This window comes from Rhincodon typus, chromosome 11 (genome assembly GCF_021869965.1).
Source record: "Rhincodon typus isolate 14 chromosome 11, sRhiTyp1.1, whole genome shotgun sequence".
In the NCBI taxonomy this organism is placed as follows: Eukaryota; Metazoa; Chordata; class Chondrichthyes; order Orectolobiformes; family Rhincodontidae; genus Rhincodon; species Rhincodon typus.
Window position 1 is genome coordinate 27,906,041 of NC_063342.1, and position 19,711 is coordinate 27,925,751.

At 39.8% G+C, this 19,711-nt stretch overlaps 1 protein-coding gene across 1 annotated transcript in view; it reads left to right on the forward strand.

The window, feature by feature from the left end:
* Positions 1–19,711, forward strand: part of cep97 (centrosomal protein 97) — a 35,791-nt gene that overhangs the window by 4,253 nt on the left and 11,827 nt on the right. Inside the window, exons 2-8 of the mRNA XM_048602954.1 lie at positions 4,948–5,084; positions 7,193–7,351; positions 10,894–10,995; positions 11,168–11,281; positions 11,504–11,670; positions 14,337–14,501; positions 17,602–17,735. Of these exons, the coding sequence (XP_048458911.1) occupies positions 4,948–5,084; positions 7,193–7,351; positions 10,894–10,995; positions 11,168–11,281; positions 11,504–11,670; positions 14,337–14,501; positions 17,602–17,735 (978 nt within the window). The remainder of the gene's footprint in view (positions 1–4,947; positions 5,085–7,192; positions 7,352–10,893; positions 10,996–11,167; positions 11,282–11,503; positions 11,671–14,336; positions 14,502–17,601; positions 17,736–19,711) is intronic.

Consider the following 19,711-nt stretch of genomic DNA (forward strand, 5'->3'; position numbering starts at 1 on the left):
TGCCTTCATAAAATTAATCTGACAGTAAAAGTTTATGGCTGAGACTGTTTAAGAAAAATTAATCACCTTGACTAAAAGGCAGTGGATGGCTCTGTACTGCAGGCATGGGATAATACCTAGCATAATTTGCCAGTTTTGGCATAATAGCCATTTTAAATTTTGATCTATACAAGACAAGCTGTGAGCACCCATTTTGTGTAGAATCTCCAGGAAGATCTTAGAGTCCCCATCCAAGAGGGTGTTCTGAGCTAAAGTAAGCACAAGAAGAAAGGTTTTCAGAAATCAACTGCTTTGAAGGAATCCATGCAATTTGTAAGTGCCGTAACTGCAGAATGTCAGTATGGGTGTATGTTTCCTCCATGGACTACAGTGGTTCAATAAGGAATCTAACAACTGTCTTCTCAAGGGCATTTAGGGATGGGTAATAAACATTGGCCCACCCAGAAGTGCCTATGTCCCAGTATTAAACAGTTTAAAACAAAGAAGTGCAGACTCATTGCTGATTGGATTTTTTTTTGACTGAGTCATAGGGAATGTGGGTTTTGCTGGCTGGACCAGCATTTACTGCCCACTCTTACTGCCCTCGAGAAGGGGATAGTGAGTTGTCTTCTTGAATTACTAGAGTCTATTTAAGGTACTGGGGTCATATTTTGACCCAGTGATAGTTTGGGACAGCAATATAGTTCCAAGTCTGGATGGGGCTTGACAGAGAACTTTTAGATTCTCATGTATCTGCCGCCCTTGTCTTTCGTGGTAATGGTCGTGGGTTTGGAAGTTGCAAAGAGTAAATTTCTGCAACACATCTTGTAATGGTACACAGCTGCAACTGTACGTCTGGTGGAGGGAATATTTGTGAATGTGGTACCAATGAAGTGGGGCTGCCTTGTAAAGCTTCCCGAGTGTTGTTGGAGCTGCCCTCATACAGGCAAATGGGAAGTATTCCATCACACTCCTGACTCATGCCTTGTAGATAATGAGGCTTTGTGGAGTCAGGCAATCCATTACTTGCAGCAGGATTCCTCGCCTCAGACTTGCTCTTGTAGCCACTGTACGTATCCGTGCATCTGTCCATCCATCAATCGTCAGGGACCTTACCACTGCACCTCAAGAGGGCCCTTTACATTTGAACCATGCCCCTAGTTCTGATTACTTGTCTAGTTACACTACCACAACACCACTGCCTCCCTCTTGCATTATTACTAGCCCAATTCAGTTTTTGGTTAATCATAATCTATAAGGATTGATAGTGAGGAAATTTGACAATGGTTATGCCACTGAATGAATCAAAGTGGAATTAATATTCTTCATAGCTATTGCAGCTTGTGCTTTCCCAGAATTCCTAATTTTGAGACACCTGACCCCCTTTAATCTCTCCTACTGTACAGTTTTCAGTTTTACTTTGAGTTTAACATCAGCTAATCACAACTTGTCTAATTATTGTTTCTTCTTGAAATGAAATGTTTGCCTTTGCATTTGTCTTTGACTTGGACTATGGTTTTGACCTTGTTTTAACTGTTCTAATTAGGTTTAAAATGAGACATATATTCTTGTTTTAAAAAAATTGTTTTTGAGTTGAAAATAAACATTTCTTTGTGAGAAAATTTCACATTTAAGGGCTGATTTAAAATAAATGTAAGATGCTACTTCATCTGTTGGCATTCTAGATATTTTCTAGTCAGCTTTTTCCGATCCCTTATTACGTTGCTCTTGAGCAGGTAGGACTTAAACCCAGGTATCCTGGCCCAGAGGTACAGACACAACCACTGCCCACAAGAGTACCACCTTACCTTGCTCCATATCAGTCAATTGGATTATCAATTTCAACAATGTTAATTATGGGGAGTGGCCCAAATTGGGGAGGGGGGAAAAAGCATGTGGTGCCTGTTTAAATGGCTGTAGGGGTTACTCCAGATCCATGCTTCACTAGAACAATGTGGTGGTTTGGGAAATGCAGATTTCCCAATAGTGGGTGCTTTACTGAGTTGCATGGTTTTAAACTTGACCCTCCAGCCAATTTGCCATTCTACCTTAGAATGGTCTAATTACAAACAACTAAGGTACAATCAAATGCTCCTTTTCTTTAATGTCCTGATCTAATTGGTCTTGTTTCAGGGTTTCTATGTTGTTATTCAACTTGATAACTATTTTAAAACTCAACCTTACTCAGTTATTTTCTTTTATGAAAAGGCATGCTTTGAATCAAAAGTACACTGTCCTTCCTTTTTGAAATATTGTATCAACAATTGAAAGAAAAATGCATATTTTTGTTCATCCTGTACAGAATGTGGTAACCAGTGGTGAAATGGAAATGTCTCTCATCAACCACAAAAGCTATTGCTTGGTAAAAAATGGAATTTGGAAAAGGCAGGCTTTGTGGCCAATGCCACCACTAGATGGCACTTGAAGAGCCTGAAGTGATGAGCTGTGTGTGATGGATGTGGGTAGAAGTTGGGGGCAACAACTAGCAGGATGGCGAGGGAGGGCAGTCAGAATGTAACCGATGGGTGGGGGTGAGGGGGGCTTAAATCCACTTTCTTGCCTGAACCCCATGACCTTTGTAGATTTTAATAAAAGTCCAACTGCCTTGAATATAAGCCTCCACTGCTATCTGGGGAAGAGACTCCACTGCTTATCATCTTCTGGGAGAGGAAATTCCTCCACATCTCCATTTTAGATGAGGGACCCCTTATTTTCAAACTGTGCTCAGAGTTCAAGGTTCCCATCCCAAAGGGAAAAGATCCTCTCGGGCATGTACCCTGTCAAGCCCCGTCAGAATTTTATGTTTTGTAAGATCACCTGTGAAACTTCTAAACTCCAACAGTAGAGAAGAAAGATTCTCAATTTCATTAAGATGGAGGTGGTGTAAGTAGTAATGTGTTTGGACTAGTAATCCAGAGGTTCAGGCTAATAATCTGGGAATTTCACATGTCTTGTGGAAGTTTAAAATTCTGTTATTAAAATCAAGCCTAGTGATGACCATTGTTGTCAATTGTAAAAAGAAAATCAGGCCCTTTAGGGAAGAAATTTGCTTTTCATACTTGGTCTGGCTGAGAACAGTTTGTGGCAATGTAGCTGACTCTTAATTGACCCGTGAGAAGACCTAGAAAGCTCTCAGTTCTGTCAAACTGCTACAAATCTTAAAAATAAAGCAATAACACAGGACGAACTTGTTCTAGACATCTCAAACCCGGCCCAGGCTAAGCTGAAATGTTCACCTTGGGAACATCTGGGAGGTTATTTGAAAATTGAACAACCTGACTGGTCCCACAGACTACTCAAGCAACAGCCTGACATTTGTCTGTGAGGTAGAATTCTGAGAGAGCAGTTCCTGAGATCATGTTCCAGGCACCCCTATCACCATCCCTGGATGTGTCCTGTCCCTCTGGCAGGGCCACAGTGCAGCGAGACAGTTGCCCTGAGTCTTGTCATGGCATCAGGTCAAACAGTGACAAAGAAACCTCCTACTGATTAAAATGTACTGTACAATACTGCATTGAAGTGCCAGCCTATGTTATGTGCTCTATCCTTATCGCCTAGAAGTAAGAGTTCCCACTGAGTAGAAGCTGACATTTGTAAAGAACATTAGGGATTTCTGTTGTTGTGATGGCCAATGATTGTCTTCCAAATGACAAGACTTAAGATCTTATTTGTTAGTGTGAGTTAATCTGTCCTTACTTGATTGATCAGTGTTAGTGAATGCATATCATCTATAAACTTAGATGTTTCATTTCCAAATTCAGGTTATACTTTAAGAGCACATGGCATTGGGAATAGAATATTCACATACGAAAATTTCTTTAAAGATTATGCTTATGATTTAATGATTAGTTGCTTGCTACACCATTTCATTTCTGTCTGTTGAGGATAACTTTACTTTTCATGAGTTCTACCAGTACATGAGTTACGTTATCATAAAACATCGCATTAGACGTAAGCCGTTCAAACATTATTGAGGAGATAGTAGGAACTGCCGATGCTGGAGAATCTGCGATAACAAGGTGTAGAGCTGGATGAACACAGCAGGCCAAGTAGCATCAGAGGAGCAGGAAAGCTGACGTTTCGGGTCTAGACCCTTCTTATTAAACCTCTTTCCCAGTCCACTCCAGCCAACTCTGCCCTCATCTCTTTGTAATTTTCTTTATTTAAATTTAGAACAATTGTTTTCAACTCCAGTTTCTCACTGTGAAATAAAATACTAAATTCAACCATGCTATGGTCGCTGCTGCCTACAAGATCATTTATTAAACTTGTTTCACTGCATACTACCTGATTAAAAATAGCATGATCCATTGTTGGATACATTGCATATTGTTCTAGGAAATTGTTTTGAATATACCGTATTAACTTCTCTTCATGGCTACCATTGGCAATTTGGTTTTCCCAGTCTATGACAAGATCTACTGTATTTTGTATGGCTCCAGTGTCACGTGCCTGAAATCTGGCCTTTTCGTCAGAAAGATGGTCCAATATTCTTTCTTTATTCTATTGACTTTTTAATGTATTATAAATCTTATATAATTTTAAATCAATGGGAAACCATTGCTGTTATGGATTTGCCTTCTCCTGACCTGTCATTGGACCAGAATTTTGCATGATTGCTATGATATCTGTAGCCCCACACTGGGGTTTTTCACGAGTGCTCTGATTTTGCAGAAAGAGTGAGTTGCTGCTGTGTACGTATCTCTTTCCCTAACTGCAATTCTCAAGCTGGAATGCATTGGAGCATTCATGTCCTGCTCTGTTATACTATTGAATATCTGGTATTTTTCACAACAATTTGGAAAATATGTTATTGATTGTACTTTTGTAGTGCAAACAGGATATCCTTCAATTTTTAAACAATCGTTCATAATTGAATGTTAGTTTAAAAAGTGAGTACGGCTGAATCTAATAATTCATAAATGCTAAATTAATTGTGTTAATTTGGATTTTATTTTTATTTTTCAGGTCGAGTAGTTGATTTATCAGGATTGGGATTGCAGCATTTGGATACAGTTGCTCTGTGCCTGACAAGTACTTTGATTCTGGACAAGAACCAACTGACTAAATTGGAAAATGTGGAGAAATGTGGAGATTTAGTACAAGTTGGTGGTACTTTTTAAAAAATTCTCGTGAGATTTTAAAGGACATGGGCTCATAGTGTGCTAAACTTTTACAATACCTCTCTGCGTGAAATCACTATTTTAGATGAAAGGAAAGTAACATGTTATGTGGTCTACATTGCATACTGCTCTAGTTATTTTTGTTATCTTGATAATTTTAACATGAACATTTGTTGAAATGGACATCTTGTGCAGCAGGACCAATTAGGGAAGTAGCTATACAATTTTATGTTTCCGTGTGAAGTTGCATGCAAGATGCATTGATATAATCAATCAAGTCTCTGCAGAAAAAAAAATGTTTTGAAAAATCTGTTCAGTATTCATTTTGCTCAGGAATGTATTCTAGAATTCATTATTAGGTTTGTTCCAGGTCAAGGTCTTCTGTTGGTTGGTGTTACCTTGATTCCCACCTTAACAGAATACAGTATGATATTAACAGCTAAGTACAAGCATCAATGTATCCTTCTCGAGCATACACATCTGTTCCATATGTTACTTTATGGTGTTTTTCCACTCACACTGTATTTTTTTCTTCTCTCTCTTTCATTTGTATTGAAAATTATTGACATATGGTTGTATTAAGAACTATAATTTAATGGAGTAAAATTGACATTAAAAGCACCATAAATAAATTCCCTCGCTAATACAGAGCTTGAATATTACTAAACAAAGGGACATGTTGCTAAAAATTTTCATCTTGTACTGATCTCCATAAATGCAAGCATGCTACAATTCAAATGGTCAAAACAATTTATACATTTGGGGAAAAGGAATTCTGATTGGTTAGGAAGCCGACTTTGGCTGACATATTGCTGTGGAGAAAGCAGCACTTAACAATAGGATAACTTTAAAATGGCATAGGCCTGAACATATTCATTTTGTTTGAAGTGTATGTTCTTTGTGCATGAATATGCCTGGTCAACTCTATATATAATAAGAGATAGTAGGAACTGCAGATGCTGGAGAATCTGAGATAACAAGGTGTAGAGCTGGATGAACACAGCAGGCCAAGCAGCATCAGAGGAGCAGGAAGGCTGACGTTTCAGGCCTAGACCCTTCTTCAGAAATGGGGGAGGGGAACCAACCTCCGGATCCAACGCATCATCCTCCGACACTTCCGCCATCTGCAATCTGACCCCACCACCAAAGACATTTTACCCTCCCCACCCTTATCTCCTTTCCAGAGGGACCACTCTCTCTGGGACTCCCTTGTCCGCTCCACACTCCCCTCCAGCCCCACCACACCCAGCACTTTTCCCTGCAACTGCAGGAAGTGCTACACTTGCCCCTACACCTCACCCCCATCCCAGGCCCCAAGAAGACTTTCCACATCAAGCAGATGTTCACCTGCACATCTGCTAATGTGGTATACTGTATCCGCTGTTCCCGTTGTGGCCTCCTCTACATTGGGGAAACCAAGCGGAGGCTTGGGGACCGCTTTGCAGAACACCTACGCTCGGTTCGCACTAAACAACTGCACCTCCCAGTCGCGAACCATTTCAACTCCCCCTCCAATTCCTCAGACGACATGTCCATCCTGGGCTTCCTGCAGTGCCACAACGATGCCACCCGAAGGTTGCAGGAACAGCACCTCATATTCCGCTTGGGAACCCTGCAACTCAATGGTATCGATGTGGACTTCACAAGCTTCAAAATCTCCCCAACTTCTACCGCATCCCGTAACCAGCCCAGCTTGTCCCCGCCTCCCTAACCTGTCCTCCCACTTCAAGCCCTACCCCCATCTCCTACCTACTAACCTCATCCCGCCCCCTTGACCTGTCCGTCCTTCCTGGACTGACCTATCTCCTCCCTAACTCCCCACCCACACTCACCTTTACTAGCTCCATCCCCGCCTCTTTGACCCGTCTGTCTCCTCTCCACCTATCTTCTCCTCTATTCATCTTCTGTCCGCCTCCCCTTCTCTCCCTATTTATTTCAGAACCCCCTTCCCCTCCCCCATTTCTGAAGAAGGGTCTAGGCCTGAAACGTCAGCCTTCCTGCTCCTCTGATGCTGCTTGGCCTGCTGTGTTCATCCAGCTCTACACGTTATCTCTCCATATATAATAAAACTTGTTTTATACTTGTTGCAGTTGTCTGTAGCCAACAATCGCCTAGTCCGGATGGTCGGTGTAGCAAAACTTGTCAATTTGCGAGTCTTAAACTTGCCTAACAACAGTATTGGAAATGTGGAAGGCCTGAAGGACTTGGTTCATCTAGAGTGGCTCAACTTAGCTGGAAACAATATTAAGGTATTGTATGTTTACTTAATTAAATTTGAATTACCACTACACAATCAAAAAATGATTTTGTTTTGAAGTATTTCTTTTTGTGCATCATAACTTAAGGATAACTTTTTGTATGTCAAATAAATACCAAAATGAAGCTAAGTTATATGATTTATAACTTTTGCTATTTCTTTATCTCAATCCTCTTCATTTGACAACTTTAAATAATAACTTTATCAAATCCATTGTCAGACTTGCTATACACAGTTGTATCAAACACAATTAATAACTGCTGTGGGCAGTAGCCATTGCTTCTAATTGGCAGGATGTGACTGGTGGTGTACTACAAGGATCTGTGTTGGAGCCTCAGTTATTCAGTGTATTCATTAATGATTTGGATGATTGAACATAGAAACCACACATCATAATTTGTTGTTGGCTAAAAACAAAACAGCATGGTAAGCAGCATAGATGGGAGTGTAAAATTATATATACTGATAGATTAAATGAATTGACAAAACTGTTGGAAATGAATTTAGTGGCAAATGGGGAGGCAATAGCCTAGTGGTATTATCGCTGGGCTATTAATCCAGAGACCCAGGTTCAAATCCTTCCATGGCAGGTGGTGGAATTTGAGTTCAATAAATATCTAGAATTAAGAGTCTGGTGATGACCATGAATCCATTGCTGATTGTCGGGGGAGAAAACACCATCTGGTTCACTAATGTCCTTTAGGGAAGGAAACCGCCATCGTTACCTGGTCTGGCCTACATATGATTCCAGACCCACAGCAATGTGGTTGACTCTTAACTGCCCTTGGCAGTTAGGGATGGGCAATAAATGCTGGCCTAACCAGCGATGCCCCCATCCTGTGAATGAATTTAAAAAAGTGAGGACATCCATTTTGAAGCCAAAACAAAGAACAAGGTACTTTGTAAGTGTTGAAAAAGGAAACGCAATAGAGATCCAAAAAAGACTTAAAACATCTATCATTATGTATACCAATAAAATGTCAAGAACAGGCACAGGAAACACTTAAAAGCAAAAGGCTATTGGAATGCTGCTCTTTGTATCTAGAGGGCTACAATGCATTTGCTATACAAAGCTAGGTCACTCCTGCAATACTATGAGCAGTTCTTAGTACCACACGTGAGGGCTATTAGCCTTGGAGGAAGTACAATATTGGCTTAATTGAATGACATCAGATATTAAGGGTTGTAGTCCATGTAATATGTAAAGTTAAGGGTTGATTTGATCAAATTTTAAGATAATAAAGGAAACAAATAGGTTATTAGGCAGAACTATTTCCTCTGTTTGGGGAGTCTGGGCCAAGGGATTGTTAACTAAAGGTTAGAGCCAAATCTCTGGATTCAAATTAGGAAAGACGAGGATAAAGGAGCTTTCTTTCACAAATAGTAATTGATGCTAGATCTGATGGATTTTTGTGGGGCGTAAGAATTAAGGGACATGAATGCAAATATGTGGAGTTTGGTTGCACGTCAGTCATGTTCTCATTGTATAAAGGAACAGGTTTGAGGGGGTAAATGGCCTTTTGAACAGGCTTCTGTCATATGTCCCCTCATCAATCTTTTACTTGCAGTTCATTTCACCTTCTTAAACAAAAATTGTTACTCTTTGTCCTATTTCTCCATAAAGATGATCCTTTCTACCCTTTGAACTACTGCTTTGTTGCCCTGGCATCATAGCATTTTAATGTTGTGGGATATGCAATTATTACATTGTAAACTCCAGCCTGATCCATGACTGTAAGTTTGATATTGCTGTTCCACTAGTGACTTTGTTCTCTAAATAATGTGACTCTAAAACTCTTGTCTTTATTAAGCTTTGCATCATTTGTTACTGCTCAGAATATCTCCAAGGCTTTGAAAGAAATGTTACCGTGAACTTTTCAGCACTTTCTCAGCATATGACTTCATTTCCAAAACTCTGTGCAACTTCCTCAAATTGCTTCAAAATGGTGTAGTTGAAACTGTTTTTCCACCACCTAGGGCGGCACAATGGTTAGTACTGCTGCCCCACAGCGCCAAGGACCCAAATTCAATTCAAGCCTAGGTGACAACCTCTGTGGAGTTTGCACGTTCTCCTCGTGTCTGCATGGGTTTCTGCTGGGTGCTCTGATTTTCTCTCAGTCCAAAGATGTGCAGGTTAGGTGGATTGGCCATGCTAAATTGTCCCATAGTGTACAGGATTGTGCAGGCTAATTGGATTAGCCATGGTAAATATGGGGTTTTGGGAATAGGGTGGGTTTTGGTCGTGATGCTTTTCAGAAGGTCGGTGCAGACCTGATGAGTCGATTGGCCTCTATCTGCACTGTAGGGATTCTATGATCTATTTTCAGCTTTCTTGTTGCCATGTCAGTGACTTCATTAACCAGCCTATCTGCTGTTTTGCTAAAGATTCTTACCAGTGTCATCATGACAAGTCAGCAACTTTCAATATTCTTTCAATACAGTGACTAAAAGTGATCTCCTCCAGCTGGTGTAATGAATATTTCAGGGACACTTCTTCCAGCAAATATCATCTGATACGTTTGACAGCACCATACGGAGATCTCTTGTAGAATAGGCCTTGGCTCTTCGCTATGAATCTCATCTCTTAAAGAAAAGCTAATCAGAATGTGAAATATTTAAATTATCGTTTTCTAATTTTAAAAGATTCTTTTGTAGAATGTGAGCATTATTGGCAAATTATCCCAAATTGTCCTAGAGGTGCTGGTAAGCTGCCACCTTGAACTGATGAGATCTATGTGATGTGGTCCACAGTGCTGTTAGTAAATTCCAGTATTTGGATGCAGCCGCAGTGAAGTAGCAGTGATATAGTTTCGGATCAGGATGATGTGTGGCTGTAAGGGAAGTATGCAGGGTGATGGTGTACCTGCATATTTGCAGCTAGAATCAGCCCAGAAATAACAATTGCAGACGTGACTTTGTTCACTCTCCGAAGTTCTCCTTACCAATATCTGGGGGCTAGTGCCAAAATTGGGAGAGCTGTCCCACAGATTAGTCAAGCAACAGTCTGACATAGTGAATATCACAGAATCCTACCTTACACTTACTCAATGTGATAATAAGAAACAGCTGAAGGCACTGCATACAAGGTATAGAAAATGTAGAAAATTGCCCAGGTATGTCCTCGGCAAAAAGCAGGATAGGTCCAATCTGGTCAATTACTGCCCTGTCAGACTACTCTCCATTATCAGTCAAGTGATGGAAGGGGTCATCAAGCAGCACTTGTAAAGAAACAACCTGCTCACTAACGCTCAGTTAGGGTTCTGCCAGGGCCACTCAGCTCTTGATCTCAGTACAGCCTTGGTCTAAACGTAGACAAAAGAGCTAAAATCAAGAGGGTTCAGCATTTGACTAAGTAATCATGTAGGAGCCCTTGGAAAAATGATTTGACATTCTGTTTCATGAACCAGATTTTATTGAAAGTGAAAGTGGGTTTCCGCTATCCAAAAAAATCACCTATTTAATCTATGTTCAAGAGAATCTTGGGATGATTTACGATTTTCTTTGTAATCTGGAACGTTGTTTTGATTTTTACAGTCTATGGAACCAGTTAATAACTGCTTGGCACTTCGACATTTAGATTTGTCAGACAACAATATTTCCCTGATAGGTGACCTATCAAAACTCTTGTCTCTGCAGGTAAGATATGTAAACAATACTCCATCCTAATTTAAAACAATTGCTTGTTCAGGATACTGTGGAAAAGTTTACTCTTTCCCCTTGTCATATCAAGCAAATCACAACTTTTTAAGACATGAAGTGTGGAGCTACGTTGATGAATATGTCTGGTAAATACATTTTTATTTAATAGATACTGCTGTTGCATGGAAATACTATCACCACACTCCGATCTGCTTCCAGTCATCTGCCACCAGACTTGACCATCCTTTCTCTAGCTGAAAATGAGATCAGAGATCTCAATGAGGTATATTACATTTAATTTCTTGAAAGTAATAATGCCTAAAGTATATGATTCAGGTTGCTCAGTAGATTTGCACCAATAGTGTAAAGTGCAAGTACCAATCTATTTTTAGTAGTATACTATATTTACGTTCTAAAATCAAATGTATTTCATTGCTAACAGAATGTCATGTCATAATAAAGCTTCTTCCTTACCAATGCTTAAATGACATGTTTTTTTTATTAGGTTTCTTATCTTGGATTCCTTCGCGAGTTGGAACAGCTGTCAATCATGAGTAATCCGTGTGTAATGGCTACCCCCTCCCTCCCTGGATTTGACTATAGACCATACATAGTCTGTTGGTGTTTAACCCTGCGGATTCTAGATGGTTATGTAATCTCACAGAAAGAGAGGTAAATGAAAATATGGTTTCTGTTGAAGAATTATGTGCTGAATTTATAAGATTTAAGATGATCAGCTTAAAATCAAACCTTGTTCACTGGAATGTGTATTACATGGTAATGTTGTGCTTATGAAATAGGTTACTTCTTCTGGTAATATTTGTATCAAGTATTTCGGGTTTGTTACTGTGGTAGTTGGTCCCTTTAAGGACAATCCCTGAGGGTAGAGTCATATGACCTGCTAGTCCAATCAGAGAGGGAATGGGGAATCGCCCAGCAGATGAATCAGGGAACTAGGCATATATTTCGTTTTCTGTAAGTATGTTTTGTTAGCTGTATTTTATCATTGTGTTTTATAAGTAAATAGGCAGACCCAAACTTTAAAGTTTTAGTGACTAAATGATTAGATACAACGTTCAAGTTTGATATTGGGCTCTAATGTCAAAGAACCTCCAATGATGCTAATATAAGTTGAATTTAAGAAACAATTGATGCTGTATTAAGATTAGGTAGATGCTATAAATTCTCATTTGGTTGAAACTGAATTGAGACGAGTCAAACTTTTATTTAACAATGCAATGGTAAAATATCTTCAATCTAGATTTGATTAAAGACCCAAGAGAGATGATGTGTTTATTTACAGACGCACCTAATGTGCATTTTTGATCTTTGGCATGCTGTTTTCACATTGGATGAAAAAGCAGAAAATGCTGGAAATAGGCTGCATGTCAGTCCAGTGTCTGTTTATTATTTGATAACGACCCATTGATTGTATATTCCTTATTGAAACAACAGACTAGAAGGCTGCACACATTTCTTGCACCCATGGAGGTCCTGGACACTCAGTTTCCAGACACACTCATGTCATGCAAGTTCTCTGCATTATCTTTTTCTGCTGTCCTGCCACAATAAATGGACTCAAAGGAACCAACTAGATCAGTTAGTATACTCTACTACATTGTAGCAAAGAAACATAAAGCATATTTCTGATTATTCCATGCAACTTCCTGCACATCATTGAATTAGATCCCAGTGTGTATTGTTTACAATGTTGCCAAATGATGCAACGGTCACTCATTAAATTTAGACAGGGTTGATTAGTTAATGTGCAAAAGTCTGTGTGCTTATGTCCCACATTGAGGTTTCATGGTCACAATATAAACTGATTTGATTTATTTATTGTCATCTGTATTTTGTAACAAAATACACTGAACAATGTTGTATGGTGTCTCCACTCTATAGCGTCATCTTAAAACAGAAAAATAAACCAAAACATAGAATACAAAGGCAGAAAAATAAATAAATAGTGTTCAGCTTTACAGTCCTTCTCTAACTCTGTCCAACTTTGCCCCGGTCTCGGCTCATATGCTCTTGAAACCCTCATTAAATGATTGAGCAGTGATCTCATAGAAACCTTACATTTCTAACAAGACTGAACAGGGTAAGCGCATGAAGGATCTCCTGATGATCAGAGAATCCAGAATCAGGGTCACAGTGTAAGAATATGAGGTAGGACATTTAGGACTGGAATGAGGAAAAATTTCTTCATCCAGAGAGTGGTGAACCTGTGGAATTTCCTGCCACAGAGCAGTTGAAGCCAAAGTATTAACTATTTTCAAGGAGGAGATAGATATATTTTCTGATCGTACTTGGGAGCATATGAGAGAGTGTGCTGCAGAATTTAACAAACAAACGGGAAGATAAACTAAATAACAGGTTCCTAAATTTTTATCTATCTTGCAAAAAAGAGACTGGGAAATTTTTCATTCTCACACTGTGGGTTTCATTGACAAGACAATAACTAATTGCTCATTACCAGTTGCCCTAAGGAAAAGGGAGTGAGCTGCTTCAGTGAACTAGTAACTCTTTGTGATGAACGTGCTCCCAAATCTATATTTTCTCCACTTGATGCAGTTTTTATAGTCTGCCCTGTGCGATGCTGTGGCACAGAGCACTACTTAGTATGTGAATGCTCTTCAAAAGAAGAAATTGATAGTTCAATTATCTCTTTGTTGTTGTGGACCTTAGTGCTACAGTTCTTCAAAATGTATTTTAGGCAGCCATGTATCAATATAAGAAATATTCCACAAGCTGCTTTCATTGTGAAGCACCAGAGGAATTATTAATGTGCACCGCACCAAAGCTTAAATGATTTACAATTACATGACAATGATATTAGTTAGCTGCCAGGTCTCAATTCCTACAGTGCAGATACATGCCATTTGACCTATCGAATCTGCACCGACCCTCCAAAGAGCATCCCACCCAGACCCAATCCCTTACCTTATTACCGTAATTCCGTATTTTCCACGGCTAATCCACCTCGCCTGCATATCCCTGGACAGTGCAAGGCAATTTAGCATGGCTAATCCACCTAACCTGCATGGACTGTGGGAGGAGTCTGGAGCATTTGGCGATTAAACCCACACAGACATGGGAGAATGTGCAAACTCCACACAGACAGTCGCTTAAGGATGGAATTGAACCTGCGTTCCTGGCGCTGTGAGGCAGCAGTGTTAACCAATGGACTTGACCACCGCTGTGCTAACTGGTGTTTTGTGGTGGATAGGCTTCAGTGGCCCTTCAATCATGGTGAGAAGTAATGAGACCTTTTGAAGAGATTAGGTAGAAGTGAGGAACAATACAAATTTACTGCATAACATTTTATTCTGTTTCAGCCTCAAAGCAGAGTGGCTTTACAGTCAAGGGAAAGGCCGATCATTTCGACCTGGTCAGCATGTGCAGCTGGTCCAATATTTGGCCTCAGTTTGTCCTCTCACTTCAACTCCAGCACTACAATCTGCAGAGGATGCTAAACTTGAAAAAATCCTAAGTAAACAGAGGTAAAAATTAGCACCCACAATCTAAAAGTGGCCAAATTTTTTGTATAGCTGTATACAAACAATGGATAGTGAGTCTTGTTTTATTTTAAAATTTTCTCTTTTTACTGGAAGGAATATATTTAGTATCAGTGTCTAAAACATTTGTAAATTCAGTATATTAATAGTGATCTTGTGTATGTGATGTTTATATATACATCTACGTATGCAGAAATGAATACATATTTGCATATGCATACGCACAATTACAGATACATCCAAATGTATGTAGATACGCTTTTAAACATGAACCTGTACTGGTATCTTCCATTTAAAATACTTTCTAACAGTGTGTTTTATCATCACGCAGATCACACAAATAATCGAACTTTCCCAAATAGCACAGTCTCCATTTTCATTCAGCATGGGTACTGGGCATGTGCCAAGAACCATTTTGTAATTACGCTTGCTCAAGCCTGTTTTCTTAAACATACCGCTGTTTCACTCATTGCCTCTCTCAAGGACTTGGGAGACGATTGTGAGTAAGAAGGAGAAAGTAAGGGATTTGGAAGGAGGAAGCAATGAGAAAATATGTAAATCGGTATGGTGGTAAGGTACAAGTGGCTCTGGAGAGGGAGACAGTGGGAGGATGTGAATTGATAAGAAGAGTGAGTGGGTCAAAAGAGGAAATGAGGAAGCAGAAGGGTGTGAGGAGTTTGGTACAGGGAAACAGCTAGCAGCAAGGTTGAAGTAAGCTAGGAGAGGGTAGCAGCAGGTGGGAAGTGAGGAGTAAATTATTAGCATGAGCAAATTTTGAGCCAGTTAGGTTCAAGGCAACCAATAAGCTGCTTATTGTAAAAATTACAAGTTGAGAAAGTGAACCCACCTTTATTGTATCGTTGAGATACCACATTGTGGAGCTGGAGGAACACAGCAGGCCAGGCAGCATCAGAGGAGCAGGAAAGTTGGCGTTTCGGTTCGGGACCCGAAATATCAACTTTCTTGCTCCTCTGATGCTGCCTGGCCTGCTGTGTTCCTCCAGCTTCACACTGTGTTATCTCTGGCTCCAGCATCAGCAGTTCTTACTATCTCTGAGCGAGTTATAACCCTCTCAACTTGGGTGGCAAATTTGAGGGATCTATGGACGTGGACCCCAAGATCCCTCTGTTCCTCCACACTGCCGAGAATCCTGCCGTTAACCCTGTATTCTGCATTCAAATTCGACATTCCAAAATGAATCACTTCACACTTTTCCGGGTTGAATTACATCTGCCACTTCTTTGCCCAGCTGTGCATCCTGTCCATGTCCTGTTGCAACCTACAACAGCCCTCCACCCTGTCCACAACTCCACCAACCTTCGTGTCATGAATCTATTTCAAGTTGGACAATGGAACTTTGTTGGACTTTAGCCTCACATTGTGGAATGTTCTGACAAAAGTCTTGCAAACCTGTTGCCCCTTTTAACACTGTCCTTAAAACCTGTCTCTTTGTCTTCAGTGATGTCCACTAACTCCTACCCTGTTGGTAGTTAGCTTCTGATTTCATCATGCCAAGTGCTTTGGGGAACATTTTAAGGCTGCAATATTAACTGAGTTTGTTGATTACCTTAACAATTATTACTAGTGGGATTGCAGTCTGTAGAGATAAAATAAAGGGAAATTTTGTTGACCTGCAATTTATTTCCAAACCTGCATATTGAGATAATGTTGGAGAGCATGGTCTTCCAAAGGAAAATGCTCTACATTGTATGCACATTAAAATCCAATAGTTAGAATTTTACAATTAAACAGTTGTTTAATTTCAACCATTCTAAAATTTAGATGGTTTGTTGTACCGAAGATTCCTTTTTGATTAGATGTCATGTACAGTGAGTTCCTGAAAGCTAAGCCATCTAGAAAATGATTCGAATGTTAAGGCCCAATTGTATCAACTTGATATCAAGTTTTTTTTGTCAGTCCTTTGCATCTCCATCCATGACAATTACAGTGAACATAAGATCATTGCAGTTTTAGTATTGTGAATGGAATAAATTCAGTCTATTTTACTTGAGCTGTTTGTGGGACACATGTATGCCATTTGCACCATTTGAGTCCATGTCTGCTTTCTATGGAGCAACCCAGTCAGTTCAACTCCTTGTTCAATCCCACTAATAGTACAAGTTTATTTTCTTCATATGCTAATCTAATTCCTTTTTAAAATCAACACATAACCTTGCTTCCATCTTGTCAGCAGTGAATTCTAGATCATTATCACTCACTGCATTAAGAAAATGTTTTTCTATCACTCTGTTCCCCAAGACCAGTATGAAAATTTCATTAGGCCACAGTTGGTGTTTTGTGTGCTGTTCTGGTTGCCATAGTATAGGAAGGAAATATTCACAGCAGAAGAGATTCACTAGGATGTTATCTGCGCTATAGTGATTCAGCAATGAACAGACTGCTAGATAGGCTGGGGTTATTTTCCTAAGAGCAGAGAAAACTGAGGGTGAAAATCTGAAAGAGGTGTACAAAGTTCTGAGGGGCATAGACAGTGGAATTAGGGAGAAACCTTTCCTCTTAGAGGGGATAATAACTAGGGGGCATAGTCTATAGATAAGGAGCTGGAGATGTACAGGGCATTAGAGGAAAGAATTTTTCATCAAAAGGGTTGTGGGTATCTGGAACTCATTGCCTGAAAGGGTGGTAGAGGCAGGAACCCTCAAGACATTAAGAACTTATTTGATGAGCACTTGAAACATAGCATATAAGCCTATGGATCAAGTGCTGGAAGATGGAATTAGAATAGCTGGCCATTTGATGACACGTGCGAATACGATGGGATGGGCTGTAAAAACTCTGATTCTATGACTGTACATCTGTATTCACTAATCCTTGTGCTATCAGCTTTTTCATCTTAACCTTGTAGTTAAAATCCCCCCACTGAACTACTCTTGCGTACCCACTCAAAAAGCCTCGCATCCTTTCTAATGTGCAATGACTAGAACTAGGTGCAGTGTTCTAGCTGGGACTTAACCAGGCACTTCTAGAAGTTCATTATGACTTCCCTGCTTTTGTAGTCAATGTCTCTGTTCCCAAAGCCCAAGACTTTGGGCAGCTTATTTTGTTTTCTTTTGTCTGATGTTAGGCTTCACCAAATGGAGCTCCTGGAGAAGCTCCAGAATAGCAGCCATATTTCACAGTCAAGTCCAACCCGAGAATTGTCATTTCAAAGTGAAAGCAACAGCCCAACTCAAAGTTGCAATGCTCACAATGTAAAAGGTAAGAAGAATCCATGAATTTACAGTATAGTAGCTACAACTAACACAATGAAAAATGATTGAAGTACATTTGAATGTGTGCCGTTCCATTTTATATGCACTAGGATGCAATGTTTTTGATTTTGAATTAGTTTATAACCCCTGTGTCTCTGGCATTTGATGCATTTTCTAAACCTTCAGGTAGGCAATGCAAATATTGATTTGTAATATTTTGGGAATTTAATGTAATATAGGAGCTTTGCAGCAATCTTTTGGGTTTCCAGGTTAATGATTTCTGACAACACAACTTAAAATGGTGTGATACCTAGTAGAAATAGAGCAAACTGAATGAGAAAAGCCTTTGATGTGGTCACAGACAATAGGCGCATGTTTAAAGTTAGCCCATGTGCATTCAGGAAGCAAATAACCTTAAAAAGAGCACAAAGAATTAGGATAACATTAGTCTTTCAGATTGTAAGAAAGTAGAACATGGTGTTCTTCAAGGATCAGCATAATTTACATTAATCTTTTGTACTGAGTAACTTAGTATCAGAATTTGCAGATGATGCCAAAGTGGGGTGAGGGGATGAATCAAAAATGGCATGTAATACATTATCAAACATTTTCCACTTCGAGCCAAGTTTTGTAATCAGCTTTAACAAATAAATGTGAAGTAATACAGATTGGTAGGGAAAACAGAAGCAACATCTACAATCAGGAAATATGAAACGTGCAGTAGAAGAGCAAAGCAATCTAGGAATCATTGACAACACATCGAAAGTCAGCAAAACATTAAATATATGCAGTTAAGAATAGCCATAATCTAATCAAATGATGGAACAGGCTCATGGGGTTAGACAATCCATTGCTATTCTTATGCGTTCTCCTGTGTCTCAAACAGGGCTGTCGGAATGAATTAGATTAGCAGCATCAATTCTTGAAAGATTGAACTTCTCTGTTCTATGTAAACTTTAGTCAGGGAGATGTGTTGATGTTTGGAAACATTGTGTCAATGCTTTGGGAAGAGTGGGAGGTAACTTAAATTGATGACATAGATTGGAGCAAATCTCTTTATATATGGCAATGAATTAAGAATAAGGACAATGAAAAGGCAAAGGAAAATAGCAAAAATGTATTTCCAAATGGCTCCTAGACAATCAGTTCCTTAAGGGAGCTTCTGAATGTACAACTATCCTTGGCCATCTGCTACCATCCTTTGCTCTTCTCTTTCTTTGAGCTATTTTAAGTTCCCCAGGCGCTAATATTAGAAGCATTTTAACCTGAACTTCAAGTTAATTCCCAGTTTGGATATCATCAGTGTACTTACTTTAAATGCTAATCCCCTGACTTTGTCATCTCTTTAAAGGTCTGAATCTTTTCCAAACTTTGCTTCAAACTCCTGGACTTGTCAAAGCCACACTTGTGCTCTTGATCTATGTTGGATTAAACCATAAGATTTTATTAGTCTGCAACTCTTCTCCCACTACTGTGACTGAGGAATTTCTGCCTCCTCCTGGGCATTTCAGCTTCATTATGATCCTGGCCAGAAACTCGTGACCTGAGTTGAAGTACTAACCTCTGCTCCTGGAATTTGGAGTGACCTAAACATCACCGTATTTCTGCCCTGCAACCAATTGTGTACTTACTGCAACTTCATTCTCGGCAAAATTATCTCCATCAGTACATCCTTTGATACTGTATCCTCAAATGGCTCTGGACTTCACTTATTCAAAGATCAAAGAATCCTTACAGTGTGGAAACAGGCCCTTTGGCCCAACAAGTCCACAACGACCCTCTGAGCATCCCACCCAGACCCATCCCCATCCCCATCCCCCCCATAACCCACCTAATCTGCACATCCCTGAACAGTACGGGCAATTTAGCATGGCCAATCCACCTAGCCTGCACATCTTTGGACTGTGGGAGGAAACCCACGCAGACACAGGAAGAACGTGCAAACTCCACACAGACAGTCGCCCGAGGGTGGAATCAAACCAG